Here is an 18,615-nt window from a genome sequence, read left to right as displayed (position 1 = left end):
CAGTAAAATGGAATTCTTAATGCATTCCAAAATTTCCATTTAACCTACTGGTCAGCCACTTTCATAGATTTCATATCTGCAAATCTGCCTGCTTGCTAAAATCAATACTCCTGGTGCTTTTCCAGTCATTTGCAGACATGCACAAAGCAGAGAAAAATTTGAGGTTCCCAACATGTATGTTCCCAGCTAGGTTGAACAAGGCAACACAATCTTCTTAAATAAGACAGCTATCATACTACAAACAAGTGTCCTTTTTGTGGTGTAGTATCATGTTTTTTGCACTTTTTTTTCTTTTTGTTGGAATTTTGTTGTATTATTTTATTTTTGAGATGGAGTCTAGCTCTGTTGCCCAGGCCGGAGTGCAGTGTCATGATACTGGCTGACTGTATCGTCCACCTACCACATTCAGGAGATTCTCTTGTCTCAGCCCCCTGAGCAGCTGGGATTACAGGCACATGCCATCATATCTGACTAATTTTTTTTGTATTTTTGGTAGAGATGAGGTTTCACCATGTTGGCCGGGCTGGTCTTGAACTCCTAACCTCTAGTGATCCACCCAAAGTGAGCCTCCCAAAGTGATCACCAGGCCTAGATTTTGTTGTTTAAAATTCTAAAAGTCAGGAAAACAGTATTTCAATTTGTAGTCTATTCAAATCCACATCACAGAGAAAAGTACTTAATAAACATACTGCAACTATTAAGCCAGAATCATGAGCTATGTATAGCTTATACATTTCATTGTTGCTTAAATCTTTTCAGCAATATGACATAGAAGGTGCTCAATAAATATCATACCATTTCTTTTCTCCCATTCGCAGAGTAAAACATTGCTATCTACTCCCATTTCTCCATCTCCTCTCTTCAATCCAATCATGCTTTTACCCCCAACCCTCCAATGAAAGCTCTTTCTAAGGATACCAATGACTTCCAGTTGCTTAACGTTAATGGTCAGGTCTGAGTTGTTCATCTTATTCAACATACTGGTAGTGTAAAGCATGCTGGTTATGTTTTCTTCTCCTGGAACACTTTATTCACTTAGTTTCTGGGAAACCACTTTCTTCAGTTTGTTCCTGTTTTCTAACTCCTCAGTTTCTTTTCTGGTTTTCCTCTTCTCCCTGAGCTCAGTTTTTACACATCTCTATCTTCATGCAGTCCCTTGGTGATCACAACAAATATCTTGGTATAAATACTAATGTTTAAAAGAGTGTAACTGAATTGTTTGTAACTTAAAGGATAAAATGTTTGAAGGCCTGGTTTAAAATTAAATAAATAAATAAATAAATACCATGCATCTATAGATGACTACTGTTAGATTATGCCTGTAACCTAACCTGTTCCTACATCCATTAGATTAGAAAAAGTCACAAAGTTTCCTTACTTGAGGACTTCTCAGAGCCTTTAGCATGTTACTCTGCATTATAAATATCCAGCAGAAGATATGTACACATTATTTCTTACATTTATTTATAACAGAATCCTTTCCTCATGATACATCTGGTGAAACATACTATTGACTAAGTCACTAAATATAGCATACTTAGACGTCTCTCAAGTACTTCTAACTTCTTACAGCACAAATTATGTAAAAATAAGCAAGCTTTTCCAGGTTAGAGATAACAATTGAGTTTGAGGTATTCAAATTATTTTACTCCATCAGAGGAAACTTCCCTCAAAATTTTCCTTATGCAGAGATAAATTTATCTCTCTCTTAAAATACATTCATTTATATTAATTATATACTCTAAGTGAACACAGGTTAAATGTGTGCCATTTCTTCTGCCTCAAACAACTTAATAAGCATATGCTGTCATTAATCTTTTTCCAGACTAAATGTTCCCAACTCCTTCACTTGTTCTTCGTATAACATTATTTCCAGGCCCCTTGCCATGTAAGTTCTTTTCCTCACCAGATAAGATCTAAGAAATTCTTGGAATCCAGCTAGTCAACAAAATAATGTATTTAAAGAAGGCAAAACACTGGAGCTATAATTTCTTGTAACAAGGATATCATCACTTGGTCATGTAACCTAAGCCTATATTCACTTTTTTATTTTTAGCAGCCATGAAACTAGTTACTATTTTCTGAAAATAAAGGTGTATTACACACACCCACGCACATATACACTCATCCATATACACATATACTTAACTACGTACACTCAAATGGCCTAGAAACAATGATTCCTCAGTAGCAACAAGCAAACCTAACACCTACATCTCTAAATACCAGTTCATAGTAAAAAACAACAACAACAACAACAACACTCCTGAAAGAAATGTCTTATTCTAGGGCTGGTACAGAGATAGTACCAGATGACTGTGGAATATCTTGTGGGATCAGAAAGTAAAAAAATGCTCAAAGAATCATAGAGATATTGGCAAAAGGATAAAACAAGAATCCATGAGTCCATACTAATACGAATAAATAAATGAATAAAGAGGTAGAAGCTTTTATCACAGAAGTCAGCTAATAAATAAAAATAAACTACAGAATTAGAAAAATCACCATTTGGCACCCATCTTGATAAGAACTGATTCACACAGGAATCATCGATAGATGTTAAAAATAATGGGTAAGTTTGAGAGTAGAAGGATATTAACATAATTTTAAAGTATCTAGCCACAGATACTGATTAATTACAGAGAATAAAGTAGTGACTTTACCTTGGAGAAACCTGGCAGATATCTCCTTAACTAAAAGGTGATGATAAAAGTTATCATCACCAGTAATAGGAGAAATTACAGTATTTGCTTCCTCATACAATACACTGAAAAGTACACAACATCATGTCTGTGGTATTCCCAGGAGATGGAGGTTGCGGTGAGCCAAGATCGCGCCATTGCACTCCAGCCTGGATAACAAGAGTAAAACTCCATCTCAAAAAAAAAAAAAAAAAAAAAAGAAAGAAACAGAAAAATATAATTCATAATGAGGAGACAGAATCAGACCCACAAATGATAAAGAGAATAGGACTTGTAAACAAGGATATTAAAACATCTATTATTTAAAACATTGCTAAAAGAAACTGGAGACTCAAACAAATAAAAAGAAATTCCATCTTCATGAATTGAAAGATTTAATATTGCTAAAATTTCCATACTACCCAAAGCCATCTGCAGATTCAATGGAATCCCTATCAAAATCCCAAGAGCATTTTTGGCAGAAATAGTAAAACTCATACTAAAATATATATTGAATCTTAAAGGACCCCAAATAGCCAAAGCAATTTTGAAAAAGAACAACAAATTTGAAGGACTCACACCTCTTGATTCCAAAACATATTTTAAAGTAGTAATCACAACAGTGTGATATTGGTATAAAGATAAATTAACAAATGTAATAAAGACTCTAGAAATAAACTCTCATGTATGGGGTCAAATAATCTTCAAAAGGGTACCAAGCCCACTCAATAGGAAAAGAACAATCTCTTCCACAAACGGTGCTTGGAAAATAGGATACAACAAAAAGAATGAAGGTGGACCTTTATTTTACACCCTCTACAAAAATTAACTCAAAGTGGATTAAAATCCTAAACATAAGAAATAAAACTAAAAAACTCCTAGAAGAAAACACAAGGGAATGCTTCATAACATATGACCTGGCAATTATTTCTTGGCTGTAACACCAAAAGTATAGGCAACAAAAGCCAAAATAGACAAACGAACTACATCAAACTTAAAACATTTTGTGCATCAAAAGACACAAAAGGCATATATTTACTCCCATGTAGAATGGGAGAAAATATTTGCAAATCATAAATATCATAAGGGGTTGATATCCAGACTATATAGATGACTCCTACAACTCAATAACAAAAAATCAAATAACCTAATTTAAAAATGGGGCAAGGACTTGAATGGACATTTGCCCAAAGATGATCTACAAATGGCCAACAAGCATACAAAAAAGATGCTCAACATCACTAATTATCAGAAAAGTACAAATCAAAACCACAACAATATATCACCTTACATCTATTAGGATAGCTATTACAAAAATAAAAAAAAACAGAAAATAAATATTGGTGAAGATGTGGAAAAATTGGAAACCTTGTGCACTGTTGATGCAACTATAAAATGGTACAAAAAGATTAAATATAGAACTACCATATGATTCAGCAATCACACTTCTTTGTATATATCCAAAAGAACTGAATGCAGAGTCTCAATGAGGTATTTGCACACTCATTCATAGCACTATTCACAATAGGCAAGAGGTGGAAGCAGCCCAGATATCCATCAATGGATGAACGCAAAGTAGTATATACATATGAAAGTATTATTCAGGCGGGGCGCGGTGGCTCAAGCCTGTAATCCCAGCACTTTGGGAGGCCGAGGCGGGTAGATCACGAGGTCGAGAGATCGAGACCATCCTGGTCAACATGGTGAAACCCCGTCTCTACTAAAAATACAAAAAACTAGCTGGGCGTGGTGGCGCGTGCCTGTAATCCCAGCTACTTAGGAGGCTGAGGCAGAAGAATTGCCTGAGCCCAGGAGGTGGAGGTTGCGGTGAGCCGAGATCGCGCCATTGCACTCCAGCCTGGGTAACAAGAGCGAAACTCCGTCTCAAAAAAAAAAAAAAAAAAAAAAAGAAAGTATTATTCAACCCTAAAAGGGGCAAATCTAAGAGTGTTTAAAAATTTTTATATATATAACGTATGTGTGTCTGTGTGTGTATATATATTCACACAGACACACATATTTATGTTTCTTCAAATTTCTTTATTTTTTAATTTTTTAATTGCATTTTAGGTTTTGGATATCTTCAAATCTCTTTAAAAGAGAACTGACTAGCCAGGCGCGGTGGCTCAAGCCTGTAATCCCAGCACTTTGGGAGGCCGAGGCGGGTGGATCACGAGGTCGAGAGATCGAGACCATCCTGGTCAACATGGTGAAACCCCGTCTCTACTAAAAATACAAAAAATCAGCTGGGCGTGGTGGCGTGTGCCTGTAATCCCAGCTACTCAGGAGGCTGAGGCAGGAGAATTACCTGAACCCAGGAGGCGGAGGTTGCGGTGAGCCGAGATGGTGCCATTGCACTCCAGCCTGGGTAACAAGAGCAAAACTCCGTCTCAAAAAAAAAAAAAAAAAGAGAACTGACTAAAGTTAAAGATGAACAATATAGTTTGGGATTTATAATATGCAGCACAAATAACAGCACAAAGTTTCAGAAAGTGGAAACAGCATAGTATTAAAAGGTTTTCATAAAATATATGAAGCAGTTTTTTTACTCCAAAGGAGACTGTGATAATGATGTATACTAGCTGCTACAAACAAAAACTACAAGAAAAAAGAGCTATAGACAGGTCAAAAAAGGATATAAAATGAAGTCACAAAAATACTCAAAAAATCCAAAGAAGAAAAAAGGAACAGATGAGACAAAAAACAAATAGCAAGATGAAAGACTTAAACCTAATAATATCAATAATCACATTACATGTAAATGGTCTGGGCCAGGCGCGGTGGCTCACACCTGTAATCCCAGCACTTTGGGAGGCCTAAGGAGTCAGATCACCTGAGGTCGAGAGTTCAAGACCAGCCTGACCAATATGGAGAAACCCCATCTCTACTAAAAATAGAAAAAACTAGCTGTGTGTGGTGGTGTATGCCTGTTGTCCCAGCTACTCAGGAGGCTGAGGGAGAAGAATCACTTGAACCCGGGAGGCAGAGGTTGCAGTGAACCAAGATTGTGCCATTGCACTCCAGCTTGGGCAACAAGAGCAAAACTCCATCTCAAAAAAAAAAAAAAAAAAAAAGATCTAAATTAAAAGGCAGAGATTAGGAAATTGGATTTTAAAAAGCAAGACCCAAGATCCAAAAGCAAGACCTATTTTTATGTGTATCTGTCAAAAACTCACTTAAATATGAACATTAAAAATGTAGAAAGTAAGGGGCGGGAGCAGTGGCTCACGCCTGTAATCCCAACACTTTGAGAGGCTGAGGGGGATGGATCACCTGAGGTCAGGAGTTCAAGACCAGCCTGGTGAATATGGTGAAACCCCGTCTCTACGTCTCTACTAAATATACAAAAATTAACCAGGCCTGATGGCAGGCGCCTGTAATCCCAGATACTCTTGAGGCTAAGCCAAGAGAATCACTTGAACCTGGGAGGCAGAGGTTGCGGTGAGCCAAGATCGTGCCATTGCACTCCAACGTGGGCAACAAGAGGGAATCTCCATCTCAAAAAAAAAAAAAAAAAAAGAGTAGGAAGTAAAAAGATGAGAAAAAATATCATGTTAACACTGATAAAAAGAAAGCTTGAACAGCCATACAAAGTTGATTTTGGAGCACAATATATTACCAGGATTAAAGAGGTCCATTTCAAATGATAAGGGAATCCAATTCACCAAGCAATCACATCATAAATATGCATGCACTCAGCAATAGAACTTCAAAATATATGAGGCAAAAACTTACAGAATTGCAAGGAGAAATCAGCAAGTCCACATTTATAGAGACTCAATACCATTCTTCCAAAAATTGATAACAAGTAGACAAAATTAACAAGGATATATAGAAGACATGAACAATTCTATCAACCAACTTGACTTGATTGACTTTTTTTCTTTTTTTTGAGACAGAGTCTCCCTCTGTCGCCCAGGCTGGAGTGCAGTGGTACGATCTCAGCTCACTGCAACCTTCACCTCCCGGACTCAAGGGATTCTTCTGCCTCAGGCTCCTGAAGAGCTAGAATTACAGGCATGTACCACCACACTTGGCTAATTTTTTGTATTTTTAGTAGAAATGAGATTTCAACATATTGGCCAGGTTGGTCTCGAACTCCCGACCTCAAATGATCTGCCTCCCTGGCCTCCCAAAGTGCTGGGATTACAGGCATGAGCCACAGCACCCAGCCTTGATTAATTACAAATCACTTCACCCAACATTCTTGTCAAGTGTGAATAAATCATTGGCCAAGGTAGACCACATTCTGGGTCATAAAAGAAGTCTCAATAAATTTAAAATGATTCAAAACATACACTGTACGTTCTCTGACCAGACCGAAATCAAGTTAGAAATAAGTAACTAGGCCGGGCGCGGTGGCTCAAGCCTGTAATCCCAGCACTTTGGGAGGCTGAGGCGGGTGGATCACGAGGTCAAGAGATTGAGACCATCCTGGTCAACATGGTGAAACCCCGTCTCTACTAAAAATACAAAAAATTAGCTGGGCATGGTGGCGCGTGTCTGTGATCCCAGCTACTCAGGAGCCTGAGGCAGGAGAATTGCCTGAACCCAGGAGGCGGCGGAGGTTGCAGTGAGCCGAGTCGCGCCATTGCACTCCAGCCTGGGTAACAAGAGCGAAACTCCGCCTCAAAAAAAAAAAAAAAAAAAAAAAAAATTTGTAAGATACAGTCAAAACACTAATTAGGAGAGAATTCTACAGAATTAGACACTCATTTCAGAGAAGAATAAATGTTTCAAATTATGAGCTAGGCTTCCAACTTGATTCCAGCAAATCGAGAGCAAATAAAATGCAAAATAAACAGTAAAAACAAAAATAATAAAGATGAATAGAAACCAGTAAAACTGAAAACAGAAAATCAATACAGAAAACTAAAAACTGGTTCTTTGAGAGGATTGATAAAACAGATCAATAAACCTCTAGCCAGGAGAATAGGAGAGAAAAAAGAAAATACATCAGAGTTGGAATAAGAGAACGGCACTATATGTCTTACAGACGGTAAAAAGATTAATAAGGGAACATCATGAATAATTTTATGCCAATGAATTTAAGAACTTTAGATTAAATGAACAGACTCCTAGGAAAACACAAACTATCAATGCTAACCCAAGAAGTTATAAACTGAGTAAGCCTTTGTCTATTAAAGAAATTGGATTTACAGTTAAAATTCTTCCCACAAAGAAAACCCCAAGCCTACATATTCAAGTTACTTAGTATTGTCTGAAGTTTAAGATATATGGAAGGATCAAATATTTATCAACTATCAAGTGCAGACACTAAGGATATAATTTTGATACGATTATGTTAGTATTTCAGCAAAATTATTCTGAAGGAAACTGTGTGAAGAAATGATTAGTGTAAGCCTAAATTAAAAGGAAGTAAATGATAATAATTTGGGGACAATAATGAGGGTCTAAACTAAGTCAGTGCCAATGGTTGTTTTGTTTTGTTTTTCCTTAATTGTGGGTGTTGGGACAAGGCATGATTGAAAGACAGATGATTAGTAGACAGAAGGACCAGATGTAGTGATTGACTGGCAATAAAAGATATGGAGAGGAACCACATAACTCTTGGCTTTAACACTAAAAGAACCCTCATTAAGACTGGGGGTGGTAGCTCACAACTGTAATCCCAGTACTTTGGGAGGCGCAGGCAGTTTGATCACCTGCAGTCAGGAGTTCAAGACCAGTCTGGCCAACATGGTGAAACCCTGTCTCTATCAAAAATATAAAAATTAGCTGGGGGGCAGGAGAATCACTTGAACCCGGGAGACGGAGGTTGTAGTGAGCCTAGATCACACCACTGCACTCCAGCCTGGGCGACAAGGGCAAAACTCAGTCTTAAAAAAAAAACAAAACACCTAATTCACTCATTAAGACAGAGACTACAAAAGTAAAGATTTGGGAACAAGAAGATATGTTTGTTTTTCAACAAATGATACATTCATGCATTCCGACACCCAAAAGACACACACAGGAAATCTGTGCAGTCAAATCAGCTTGCTCTATCTCCCAGGATTACTTGCAATTAAAGCATTCCCATAACTATACAATTAATAGCTTTTCTCTGTCAACGAATTTTAGAAATAAAAAAGAAAGTGGTTAAGAGATTTGAGGAAAAAAAGTCCCTTTCCCTATACACTTAATTGACTGAAACCCTACTTCACTGATTTTTTTCATTGTCGTTTAGAATAGCAAAACCTTATTTATTCACTCCACCTGATTTAATGAGTTTAATATACCTTCTTCAGAAAAAAAAAGTTGATCATGTGAAGCTCTCTCCCGATATTTTCCCTTGTTTTGTGTGGCTGAAATGATTATTTATTCAACTCTGCCTGTTGAATCCTACTGCCTCCTTTTAAGGTTTTATTTGCTTGTTCGCCATTTTCTGGCTTCTCTTATTCTATCTGGGAAAAGTTATTTTACAACACTCGTGTGTGTATGCGCACACACACCTATTCAACTTAGTCAAGTAACTGCAACAATCACTTTTTTAGCTAGTCTTAGAAACCAAGAATAAGTCAAGTACTTTACATAATCTCATTTAATTCTTAAAATCTCACAAAGTAGGTAACACCATTTAATGAACAAATAAAACTGAACCTCAAAAAATTACATAATGAGTCCAATGTCACACAACCAGTGGATAGTAGAACTGGGACTTGAAGCTAGGTCTATAGACCACCAAAACCTATGCCACCTAATTTTTATAAATTTTCTGCTATCTGTAACAGATCCTATATAGGTCTTTCTAAAGTGCTTTCATTCATGCAACAAATATAAGTGACCCTATGTCTTTAAAATTTCTGTAGATATACTTTTAACAGCTCCTTTCTTGTACTGTTTTTGCAACTGGAAAGCTGCATACTATGCACTTTTTTACCCTTTACTTCCTCTCATTAAATGTCAAATTTAATCATCTTATGATTATTATCAGGTAGTGGTTCAGCCACGGCTATTTCCTGCCCCAGTTCCTGTTCACTACCTAGAGATCCAGCATATTTTCATTCCTAGTGCTCTAAAACCACCTGTTCTAGGAAGCAGTCAGGTTTTCTCACCTGAAAATTCATTTCTATCTTTTGTGTCATGTTAGCAATTTGCATAAGACTAACAAGGTAGACTAAAAATGCAGCTTTCCGAAATGTCACTTAATATTTTCTACTTAGTCATATGATTCTGGTCATCAAGTGATATTTCAGATTTGTAAATTTAATCTGAGTATTTATGGTTCTGCATTAATCTGAGAAGAAGATAAAAGCATGCGACTTTCTCAGATTTTCAAGGGCAGTCCCAATTTAAAACACACTGGGACCAGGCATGGTGGTTCACATCTGTAATCCTAAGACTTTGGGAGGTCAGGGTGGGAGAATCACTTGAGGTCTCTAGCCTGGCCAACTTAGCAAAACCCTGTATCTACAAAAAAATAAAAATTAAAAAATTAGCTGGACACAGTGGCACATGCCTGCAGGTATAGCTACTCAGGAGGTTGAGGCAACAGATCGCCTGAGCCTGCGAGTTCAAGGTTACAGTGATCGTGCTACTCCAAGCTGGAAGACAGAATAAGACCCTATCTCAAAATAAAAATGTTCGATTCCACTATCATGTATCAAGTAGGAGTTAAGAAAAGACAGTCAAAATATATGCAAACCGAAGTTTGCAATAATGACTCCATGTGACTACAAACCAGGTAAAGGGGTTAAGGGATGGCAACAGTCACTTTGTGATTCTTTCTTGAGTCTTAACTTGCACTGGGAGAATAAGTAGTGAAGGTAAATATTAAATAAACATGCAATAATGGACAAACTGTTAAGGTTCTCCTATAATTTTAGTATCTAAGTATGCAATTTCTGATCATCAAAACTGGGTGGTACTCACTTTGCCCAACTACATTTATCATTTAAAGCTGGTCTTCACACATATATTTTATATGAAGTTACAATAACCATTCCCTCAACAATCTATATTTCTGTTATGAGACTTTGCCTCTTCCTATTCTGCATGGAATGCCCTCTTTTCCCCATCTACAAACACCACCTCCTGACCTTTTAGGCTTCAGTGGTAGCTCCCCTCAAACTCAACCAGTTCTCTCTTAAAATTATTTACTGTTTCTTTTTCTTTTCTTTTTTTTTTGAGACAGAGTCTCACTCTGTCACCCAGGCTGGAGTGCAGTGATGTGATCTCGGCTCACTTTAACCTCAACCTCCCAGGTTCAATCAATTCTCCTGTCTCAGCCTCCCAAGTAGCTAGGACTTAGAGGTGCATGCCACCACGCCCAGATAATTTTTTGTTTTTTGGGTTTTGTTTTGGTTTTTTTTGCATTTTTAGTAGAGACAGGGTTTCACCATATTGATCAGGCTGGTCTTGAACTCCTGACCTCGTGATCCACCCTCGATGGCCTCCCAAAGTGTTGGGAATACAGGCGTGAGCCACCGCACCTGGTTTGACTGTATTTTGACTGTAATCTGTCACATGAGGTCAAGTGTCTTATGGCATCATCTTGGCAATCAAAAAGTTTCAGATTTTGGAGCATTTCAGATTTTCAGTTTACAGATGCTCAATCTGTATACACTGTATTGTATTGTCATCATTTGTTCAAATATCCGTCTCTCCCACCAAATGGATGCTCCTCAAATACAGAGAAGGTGACTCCATCACTTATCTTCAGCAACATCCAACAGTGCCTACATCTCAAAAGTGTTATTGTGTACAACAGTGGATTCAATTTATGGTTTTGCAGCATTATTTTCCACTCAGTAGTATCCTTCTATAAAGTAGGACTATAGTATCCTACTATAAAGTCTCCACGAAGCCAATTATACTGTGACAGTATAAGGGCTTGGAATGCAGGCTTTGGAATCAGACTGCTTAGGGGTGAACTCCACCTCTACTGACTCATTAGAGAATAAATCTCGAACATATGAGTTGAACTAAGTCTTGGTTTGCTTATCTATAAAATGATGGTAATCAGTATCCATCTCACAGGACTAAAAGGTTAAGTAAGATAATATACAAGTAGTCCAACTATTTTGATTCTCATTTTATCCACATGCCACCCTAAATTCTCTTCAGTGTAGTGATGCTTTTTTCATTACAAATTCCTTGCAATTTTGCATTAAATGGACCAGCCAAAAAGGTTCATGCTTTCAAAATTGGGCGAGCCATTATTTTTAGGGCCAACTGTCCAGTGCCAGTATGAGCTCAAAAAAAGTCTACTCTTAGAGGCTTGACTATGCAAGAGTGCCCCCATTGTATACTATACTTGTTTACTGACCACATTTTCATGCTCTACCAGAAGGTGGTCAAAATTAGAACACGAAAACGCTCCACCTCACTAACACCTAACTTAAAACTATCAGACGCATTCAGACAGCTTGTCTGTGTGAGAGGTAGGCTATTTCTGGAGCAAAAAAAAATTCCTGGAACCACTGTGCGTCTGGTCCCAGACATGGCTCATTCTCCCCAGACCTCCAGATTCCTCTCCTCCAGGTTATGGAGGTTGAGAGATTACAACCGATAAAGCATACCCATTTCCTTCTCTTAAAATTTGCAGTCCATACACCATATCCAAGTTGGGATTTCAAATTGTTATGCTAGTTTACGGCCCTTTAGGCTAAAGTGTACAGTTTCCAAACTCTCAGAATTCCCCTTCCAATATTAAAAATATGGTGAAAAATGCCCAGTTTGAAAGAAAATGAACTTTACAAAAATACCTGAAAACAAAATCAAATAGTAAGTCTCTAGCCAATCTCTTGGAGAAAAAAAAAAAAATACAAACGCTTAAAAATGGCAAAAGCTAACCAAAAGCTGTAAAATTAAAGTATCACACCTAAAAAGTAGTCTAAAAGTAAGCAGGATATACTATTAACAAAGAAAGCAACTGAAAACTATAAAATATTTAATATTCACCATGAATTTCAAATTTCTTGGCATGTAAAGTACACACTGAGATTAATAAATTGCTCCAGATCCTGTACTTCCTAGGTTAGTATAAAGCAGTTCCTTGTTTTTGCCAGGCTAAAAATATAAAGAGTGACAGAGAGTGACAGAAAGATCCCCAAAGTTACACAAGGAGGTGCTGAGTTAGAAAGCCGTAACTCGAAGGACAATACCAGAACGCCGCTGTCAACACTGGGCAGATAAAAATAAGAAAAGATGTAGCATGCTGATGGAGCAGGGCATTGTTTCTAGACGGGAAATATCCCTTAAGGCCGATGCCATACTAGTATCTCAGTACCCGCTCCGTAATGTTGGGAGCAGAAAACTCGACCGCCGCCTGCTCAGAGGGGGCAGGGCAGCGACCCTCCTTCCACCTCCTCCAGCGCGCGAGCCACCGCCCCCTCCCGAGCCCGCTCCTCCGGCCGCTGGCCTCGCCACCCGAGGCCCCTGAACGCCCTTCCAGGACCCGACGACCCCTCAGCACAGCGCCAAGGGAAGGAAGCAAAGGACAGGGGCCTGGGAGCGGGGCCGGAGGGGCGGGCGGCGGTGCTGGGCTTCAGCCCGTCAGCATCAAGGCTTGAAGACCGCGCGGGATCGGGAGGAAGGCGGCTGAGCCTTCGCCAACGGCCGAATGAGGGGAGGGGGCCGCGGCTGACCCCGGCCCTCAGCTACAGGAGACTGCTTGGAAAGTCACCAGCCGGAGGCGGCGACGCGCTGGCCCGGGAGCCCCCACCTCCATCCCGACAACCGCTCTCCTCCCTCGTCCCGATCCATCCTCGAGATTCTGTCAGAACTCGATGACCTCCACACGGCCCACCCGAGCGCGGAGGGGATGCCACTCTTACCGTAGGAGCAGGCGCCGCACCGCTAGGAGGCGGCTGAGGTGCGCGCGGGAGACACCGAAGCTAGCGCCGCGGCCGCCAGAGCCCGAGGAGCCACAACGAGGCTCCGGCGGGCGCGCCGCCTCCAAAGCGTTGCCCCACCCCCTCTCCCGCAGGATTTTGCGCCGGAGCCTGCAGTCACTGCGCGCGGGCGGGGAGGACGCGAGGAGGGGCGGGGCGCCCCGAGGGGGCGGAACTGAGCGCCGGCTTGGTCTGATTAACATCTGTAGGCCCAATGGGAGCACGGAAACTCCAGGCTGAGCTTGGACTGACTTACCTCCTAACCCGTGACAGTAGAGAGGCGGGACCAATGGAGTCTATCATTGCCGCCTTTCTGTCGAATCCGAATGTAAGGAAAGGTCGGTTGGTTTGCACTGGCGGACAAATGGTCCAATTGCCGCGAGAAAAGGGCCCTCTGACTCCAGATTGGCGTCCTCTCTACCTATAGGGTAGACTCAGGGGCGGTGAAACCAGCCCCGGATGTGGGCGCGGCCCTGAGGTAGAACTGTGAGATCCTCTACCGCGGTGGGTTGGGGAGGCGGAACTGAAATTTTTTTCCTAATTATCATGTGACGGGTTCTGGATTTAATGGGGGTAAAAGTGCGGAAAAGGACAAGGATCCAAACTGGCGAACTTCCTGATCTTCGCGCCCGTCTCCGCTCTCCCGCCGGCGGCGTTGCCAGGTGAGTCCGAGGCTCTGCCGTAGCCCGCACCGTGCACCTGAGCTGGCCTCCGGATTCCTCCGTGGGCCGTGCGGCCGACCCCCAATCCATCACACAGCCAGCCCCAAACGCGCACACACCTGCTTGGTTCCAGGGCTTCTTTGACCATCCAGCAGGAACCGCGTTAAACTTCAACGTGTGCTGGGCCCACAGCCCGTAAACGGGGGACGTCCGGGTGGGGCGCCGCGAGCCGACCATCGGTGTTTGCAGAAGGGCAAGGATAGTTTAGGAACGTCCTGAAGTTCCAGAGGCAAGTAGGCCCCCAGATCAGCGAAGTTGTAAAGCAGAACGCCGTTCCTTTGGCCGAGGCGGTTGCAGCACGGGCTTTTCGAAGTTGACTCACTACTGGTAGTGGTGAGAGAAGGGAAATGGGGGCTGATAGTCAGACGCAGGCAATGTGGGTTAGGGCTCCATATATTTCCACACGGGCGTAACTCCGAAGGTTTTAAAAATGAATTAGGAATCGTTGACAAATATGTAACAGTCTTCGTAATGCCAGAAATAACCACCTTAAATGGGAAACATTTTAGTTGAGCACAATTTACTGCCTAAATTGATGAAGACGTAAATGTAAAATTGGGGTCGTTGTAGTTCAGTATGCAAGCATACAATCCTTCAGTCGTCATTTAAGTATCAGCGGTGCTTCCCCATTGAGGGTATTTTCGTGCAAGAACACAACATAATTTTCTGGCATCCTACATTATACATCTTATAGGAACGATAAGATTGTTACTTGCATCCTTTCACCTCCAGCCCTAAAACCATGGTGAGTGCAGCCAATCATAAGGAAAAAAATTGAAGCTTGTCTTATCCGATGGCAGATGGAAAAGTAAACCTTTTTTTTAGAGGTTCACAGAAACAGCCAGATTGATTGGAGATGGTGCAGTTTACAGGATGAAATCCATCCATGGTTATTAACACAGACTCCTCCAACCGTGCTTCCAAATTCAGTTACACATCCCACTATATGGCAGCCTTTGGCCAGGAAAGGAAACCAACACAGAAAAATTACTCCTTAGGAGCAAAAAGTACTGCAGTATGAAGCCTCTGCCAATTAAGTAAACAAGTTTAACTGCCACTAGATGGATATAAAGGGAAAGAGGTGAGTTAGGAGACTCATACATTGTTGAAATAAAACAGATGTGTTCTCTTGCACCAGAATAGCCACCATTTAAAGTAGTATAGATGTTGTTTAAAATAGTATAGATGTTGCCCAGTACATCAAGATTGGTTCTAAAATATAGTTAATTGAGCACACTAATCTAGGGCATTTGACTCGTTTAGCCAATTTCTTCACCTTTTCCTTGTCTTCCTGCATCTTTCCTTCTACCTTGCATGCTTTTGTTCCTGTCCCTAGCACCTTCTGATCTTTTTCTCTTTCTGTCAAGTATCCTCTCTCATCTTCAGTGTCATTCCCCATTGCCTTATTTCTCTGTTTATAGTCATAATTAAATTCTTCCTTTCCTGAAAATTTCTTCTTTCAGTTTCATATACCTCATCTTTCATTTTCTCTTCTCCAAATGACTCAAAGGAATAAAATGTTCTCCACTGTTTCCATTTCTGGATCTTCTGTTTACTCCTTAACCAACTGCATGCAGTCTCTGGCTTCTGATTTCCCATTCTACTTATCCTTTTTTCCAAATGGTCATAAAGGTTGGTATAATAAACTTGAATAAGCAGAGGAACATGTCATAAACCTATACGTGAAGATTAAATATAATAAATGCTATCCCTAAGTTTTATGCATTCACAATCAAAATTCCAAGTTTTTAGAATCTGCTTAGCAAATTTAGCATTAGTTAGCGCAAAGTAGAAAATATTCTATACCTGAATAGAACCTTAGAGGAAAAAAAAACAAAATAGTCTAGAAAAGAGGCTGACACTTTGGGAGGCCAAGGTGGTTGAGTCACCTTAGGTCAGGAGTTCAAGACCAGCCTGGCCAACTTGGTGAAACCCTGTCTCTCCTAAAAAATGCCAAAAATTAGCCGGGCTTAGTGGTGGGCGCCTGTAATCCCAGCTACTCAGGAGGCTGAGACAGGAGAATCGCTTGAACCCGGGAGGCGAAGGTTGCAGTGAGCTGAGATTTTGCCATTGCACTCCAGCCTGGGCAACAAGAGCAAAACCCCATCTCAAAAAAAAAAAAAAAAAACTATACCACAAACCAGTGAGAGTATTGTTAAAAGAAAATATATATATATTATATCAGGAAAGGTATTTGTAAGAATTTTCATGAGGAAATCAGTGAGAATTTAAGAATATAAGTTCCAAATTATGTGAAAATCCAGTGTTATCAGTGACTTTTATATTATTTAGCCCAACAACCTCTTTACAATCTTTTTGTTTTCTTTTTTTGAGACGGTTGGGGATGTCTCACTCCGTCACCCAGGTTGGAGTGCAGTGTGCAACACAGCTCACTGCAGCCTCAACTTCCTGGGTGCAGGTGATTCTCCCACTTAGCCTTGCAAGTAGCTGGGAATACAGGCATGTGCTACCGTGCCTGACTTTTTGTATTTTTAGTGGAGATGGGGTTTTGCCATGTTGCCCAGACTGGTCTTGAACTCCTGGGCTCAAGAGATGCACCTGCCTTGGATTCCCAAAGTGTTGGGACTACAGCCTTGAGCCACTGTGCCCAGCTACTAAAATCTTAATTCTACTTGATACCTTGTGATTTTTATTAACCATTCCCTCCTTTTATTGATGGATTGATTGATGGAGACAGAATCTCACTCTGCTGCCTAGGCTGGAGTGTAGTGGCACAATCTCATGGCTCACTCATTGTAGCCTTGACCTCCTGGACTTAAGCAATCCTCCCACTTCAGCCTCTCAGTAGCTGTGACTACCACTACGCCTGGCCACTTTTTTATATCTTGTAGAGACAGGGTTTCATTCTGTTGCCCTGGCTCCTCTGTAGCTCCTGGGCTCAAGTGATATACCCAGCTTGGCCTCCCCAAAGTACTGGGATTACTGGCATGAGCCACACACCCTTTCCATTCCGTCCTCTTAAAACTCTCTTCTCACCTTGATACCACCTCTCCCCTTTTCACTACTTTGAATGTTTTTTTCTTTGTACCCCCTTGAAATTGAATGAAAAATTACAGATTTGCAAATGTAGAGGAAGATTAAGAGCATCTTTGCTGTGCAGGAATAAAGTCCTAAGTGCCTGGACTCCAGTGGTAGCACTGAAAAGGAATCACCTGACATTCTGAATAGAGCTCATACAGGGGATGTGCTAAAAATTGTACTTTGTCATGGGCTATAGGGAATGGTGGATATAATGTCAATGATCACTGTAAGTTTTATAGGATTTGAAAGGAAGACTGGTAGAATGGTAGAATGTTTTCACAATTAGGAAGTCAGTTGGGAAAGAGCCAGCTTTGGCCACTAGGAATGGAAGTGATTTATTTTTTCTGGTATCAAAACAATCTTGACTTTTTCTCCTTCTCTTAGGGTGTATTTCCTTTTTTTCGATCCTGCAACAGCCTCTTTAAACTGTTTAAATGAGAATGTCCTTGGCTCAGAGAGTACTGCTCACCTGGCTTTTCACGTTACTCTTCTTGATCATGTTGGTGTTGAAACTGGATGAGAAAGCACCTTGGAACTGGTTCCTCATATTTATTCCAGTCTGGATATTTGATACTATCCTTCTTGTCATGCTGATTGTGAAAATGGCTGGGCGGTGTAAGTCTGGCTTTGACCCTCGACATGGATCACACAATATTAAAAAAAAAGCCTGGTACCTCATTGCAATGTTACTTAAATTAGCCTTCTGCCTCGCACTCTGTGCTAAACTGGAACAGTTTACTACCATGAATCTGTCCTATGTCTTCATTCCTTTATGGGCCTTGCTGGCTGGGGCTTTAACAGAACTTGGATATAACGTCTTTTTTGTGAGAGACTGACTTCTAAGTACATCATCTCATTTCTATTGCTGTTCAACAAGTTACCTTTAAAGTGTTCTGAATCTTTTCAAGTTTCATGAATACCAGAAAACTGAGGGAAAATACCAAATGTAGTTGTATACTACTTCCATAAAACAGAATTGGTGAATTGTGGACTTCTGCTCAGCCTACAGCTTAATTATTCAGCATTTGTTATTGAGATCTTTATTATCTCTATGTAAATAAAGTTTCTTTTGGACCTCATTTTTCTACATGATTCTTGAATAATATGTTGTATGTGGTCAGTATCTAAAGTAAGTAAATATAAAACCTTTAACCTACATGTTTGGGCTGGGTGCGGTGGCTCACACCTTGTAATCCCAACTGGCCTTTGGAAGGCCGATTGGCTAGGCAATAAACGCAGAAAGAAACTCTGTATGAGATGTGAAGAGGAAAGGTGGAAGAGGTCTCTTGCTCCCGCAAACAGTTCTACAAGGAAGGAAGAGAGAAATTAGGT

The 18,615-nt window shown here is 40.4% G+C and overlaps 2 protein-coding genes across 8 annotated transcripts in view; one reads left to right on the top strand and one right to left on the bottom strand.

Annotated features, from left to right (window-relative positions):
- The window catches only part of PHTF2 (putative homeodomain transcription factor 2), a 166,928-nt gene extending 153,134 nt beyond the window's left edge, over positions 1–13,794 (bottom strand). For 4 of the 7 annotated variants that reach the window (XM_074379303.1, XM_074379307.1, XM_074379306.1 and 1 more), the window contains exon 1: positions 13,463–13,616. The gene's annotated coding sequence lies outside the window, so the exon portion shown is untranslated. Of the gene's footprint in view, positions 1–13,462; positions 13,660–13,775 lie in introns of those variants that run through there. The other 3 variants (XM_003921138.4, XM_074379308.1, XM_074379304.1) reach the window with 2 other exon arrangements.
- A 188-nt stretch (positions 13,795–13,982) lies between these two features.
- On the top strand, positions 13,983–18,362 carry TMEM60 (transmembrane protein 60). Its single transcript, XM_010344682.3, has 2 exons — positions 13,983–14,181; positions 17,668–18,362. The coding sequence occupies exon 2, from the start codon at positions 17,718–17,720 to the stop codon at positions 18,117–18,119; it is 402 nt and encodes a 133-aa protein (XP_010342984.1). The 5' UTR covers positions 13,983–14,181; positions 17,668–17,717; the 3' UTR covers positions 18,120–18,362.
- Positions 18,363–18,615: the final 253 nt, after the last annotated feature.

The sequence above is a fragment of the Saimiri boliviensis genome, chromosome 10 (assembly GCF_048565385.1).
Source record: "Saimiri boliviensis isolate mSaiBol1 chromosome 10, mSaiBol1.pri, whole genome shotgun sequence".
In the NCBI taxonomy this organism is placed as follows: Eukaryota; Metazoa; Chordata; class Mammalia; order Primates; family Cebidae; genus Saimiri; species Saimiri boliviensis.
The sequence above is the reverse complement of the archived record's forward strand: the minus strand, read 5'-3'. Positions and strand labels throughout refer to the sequence as shown.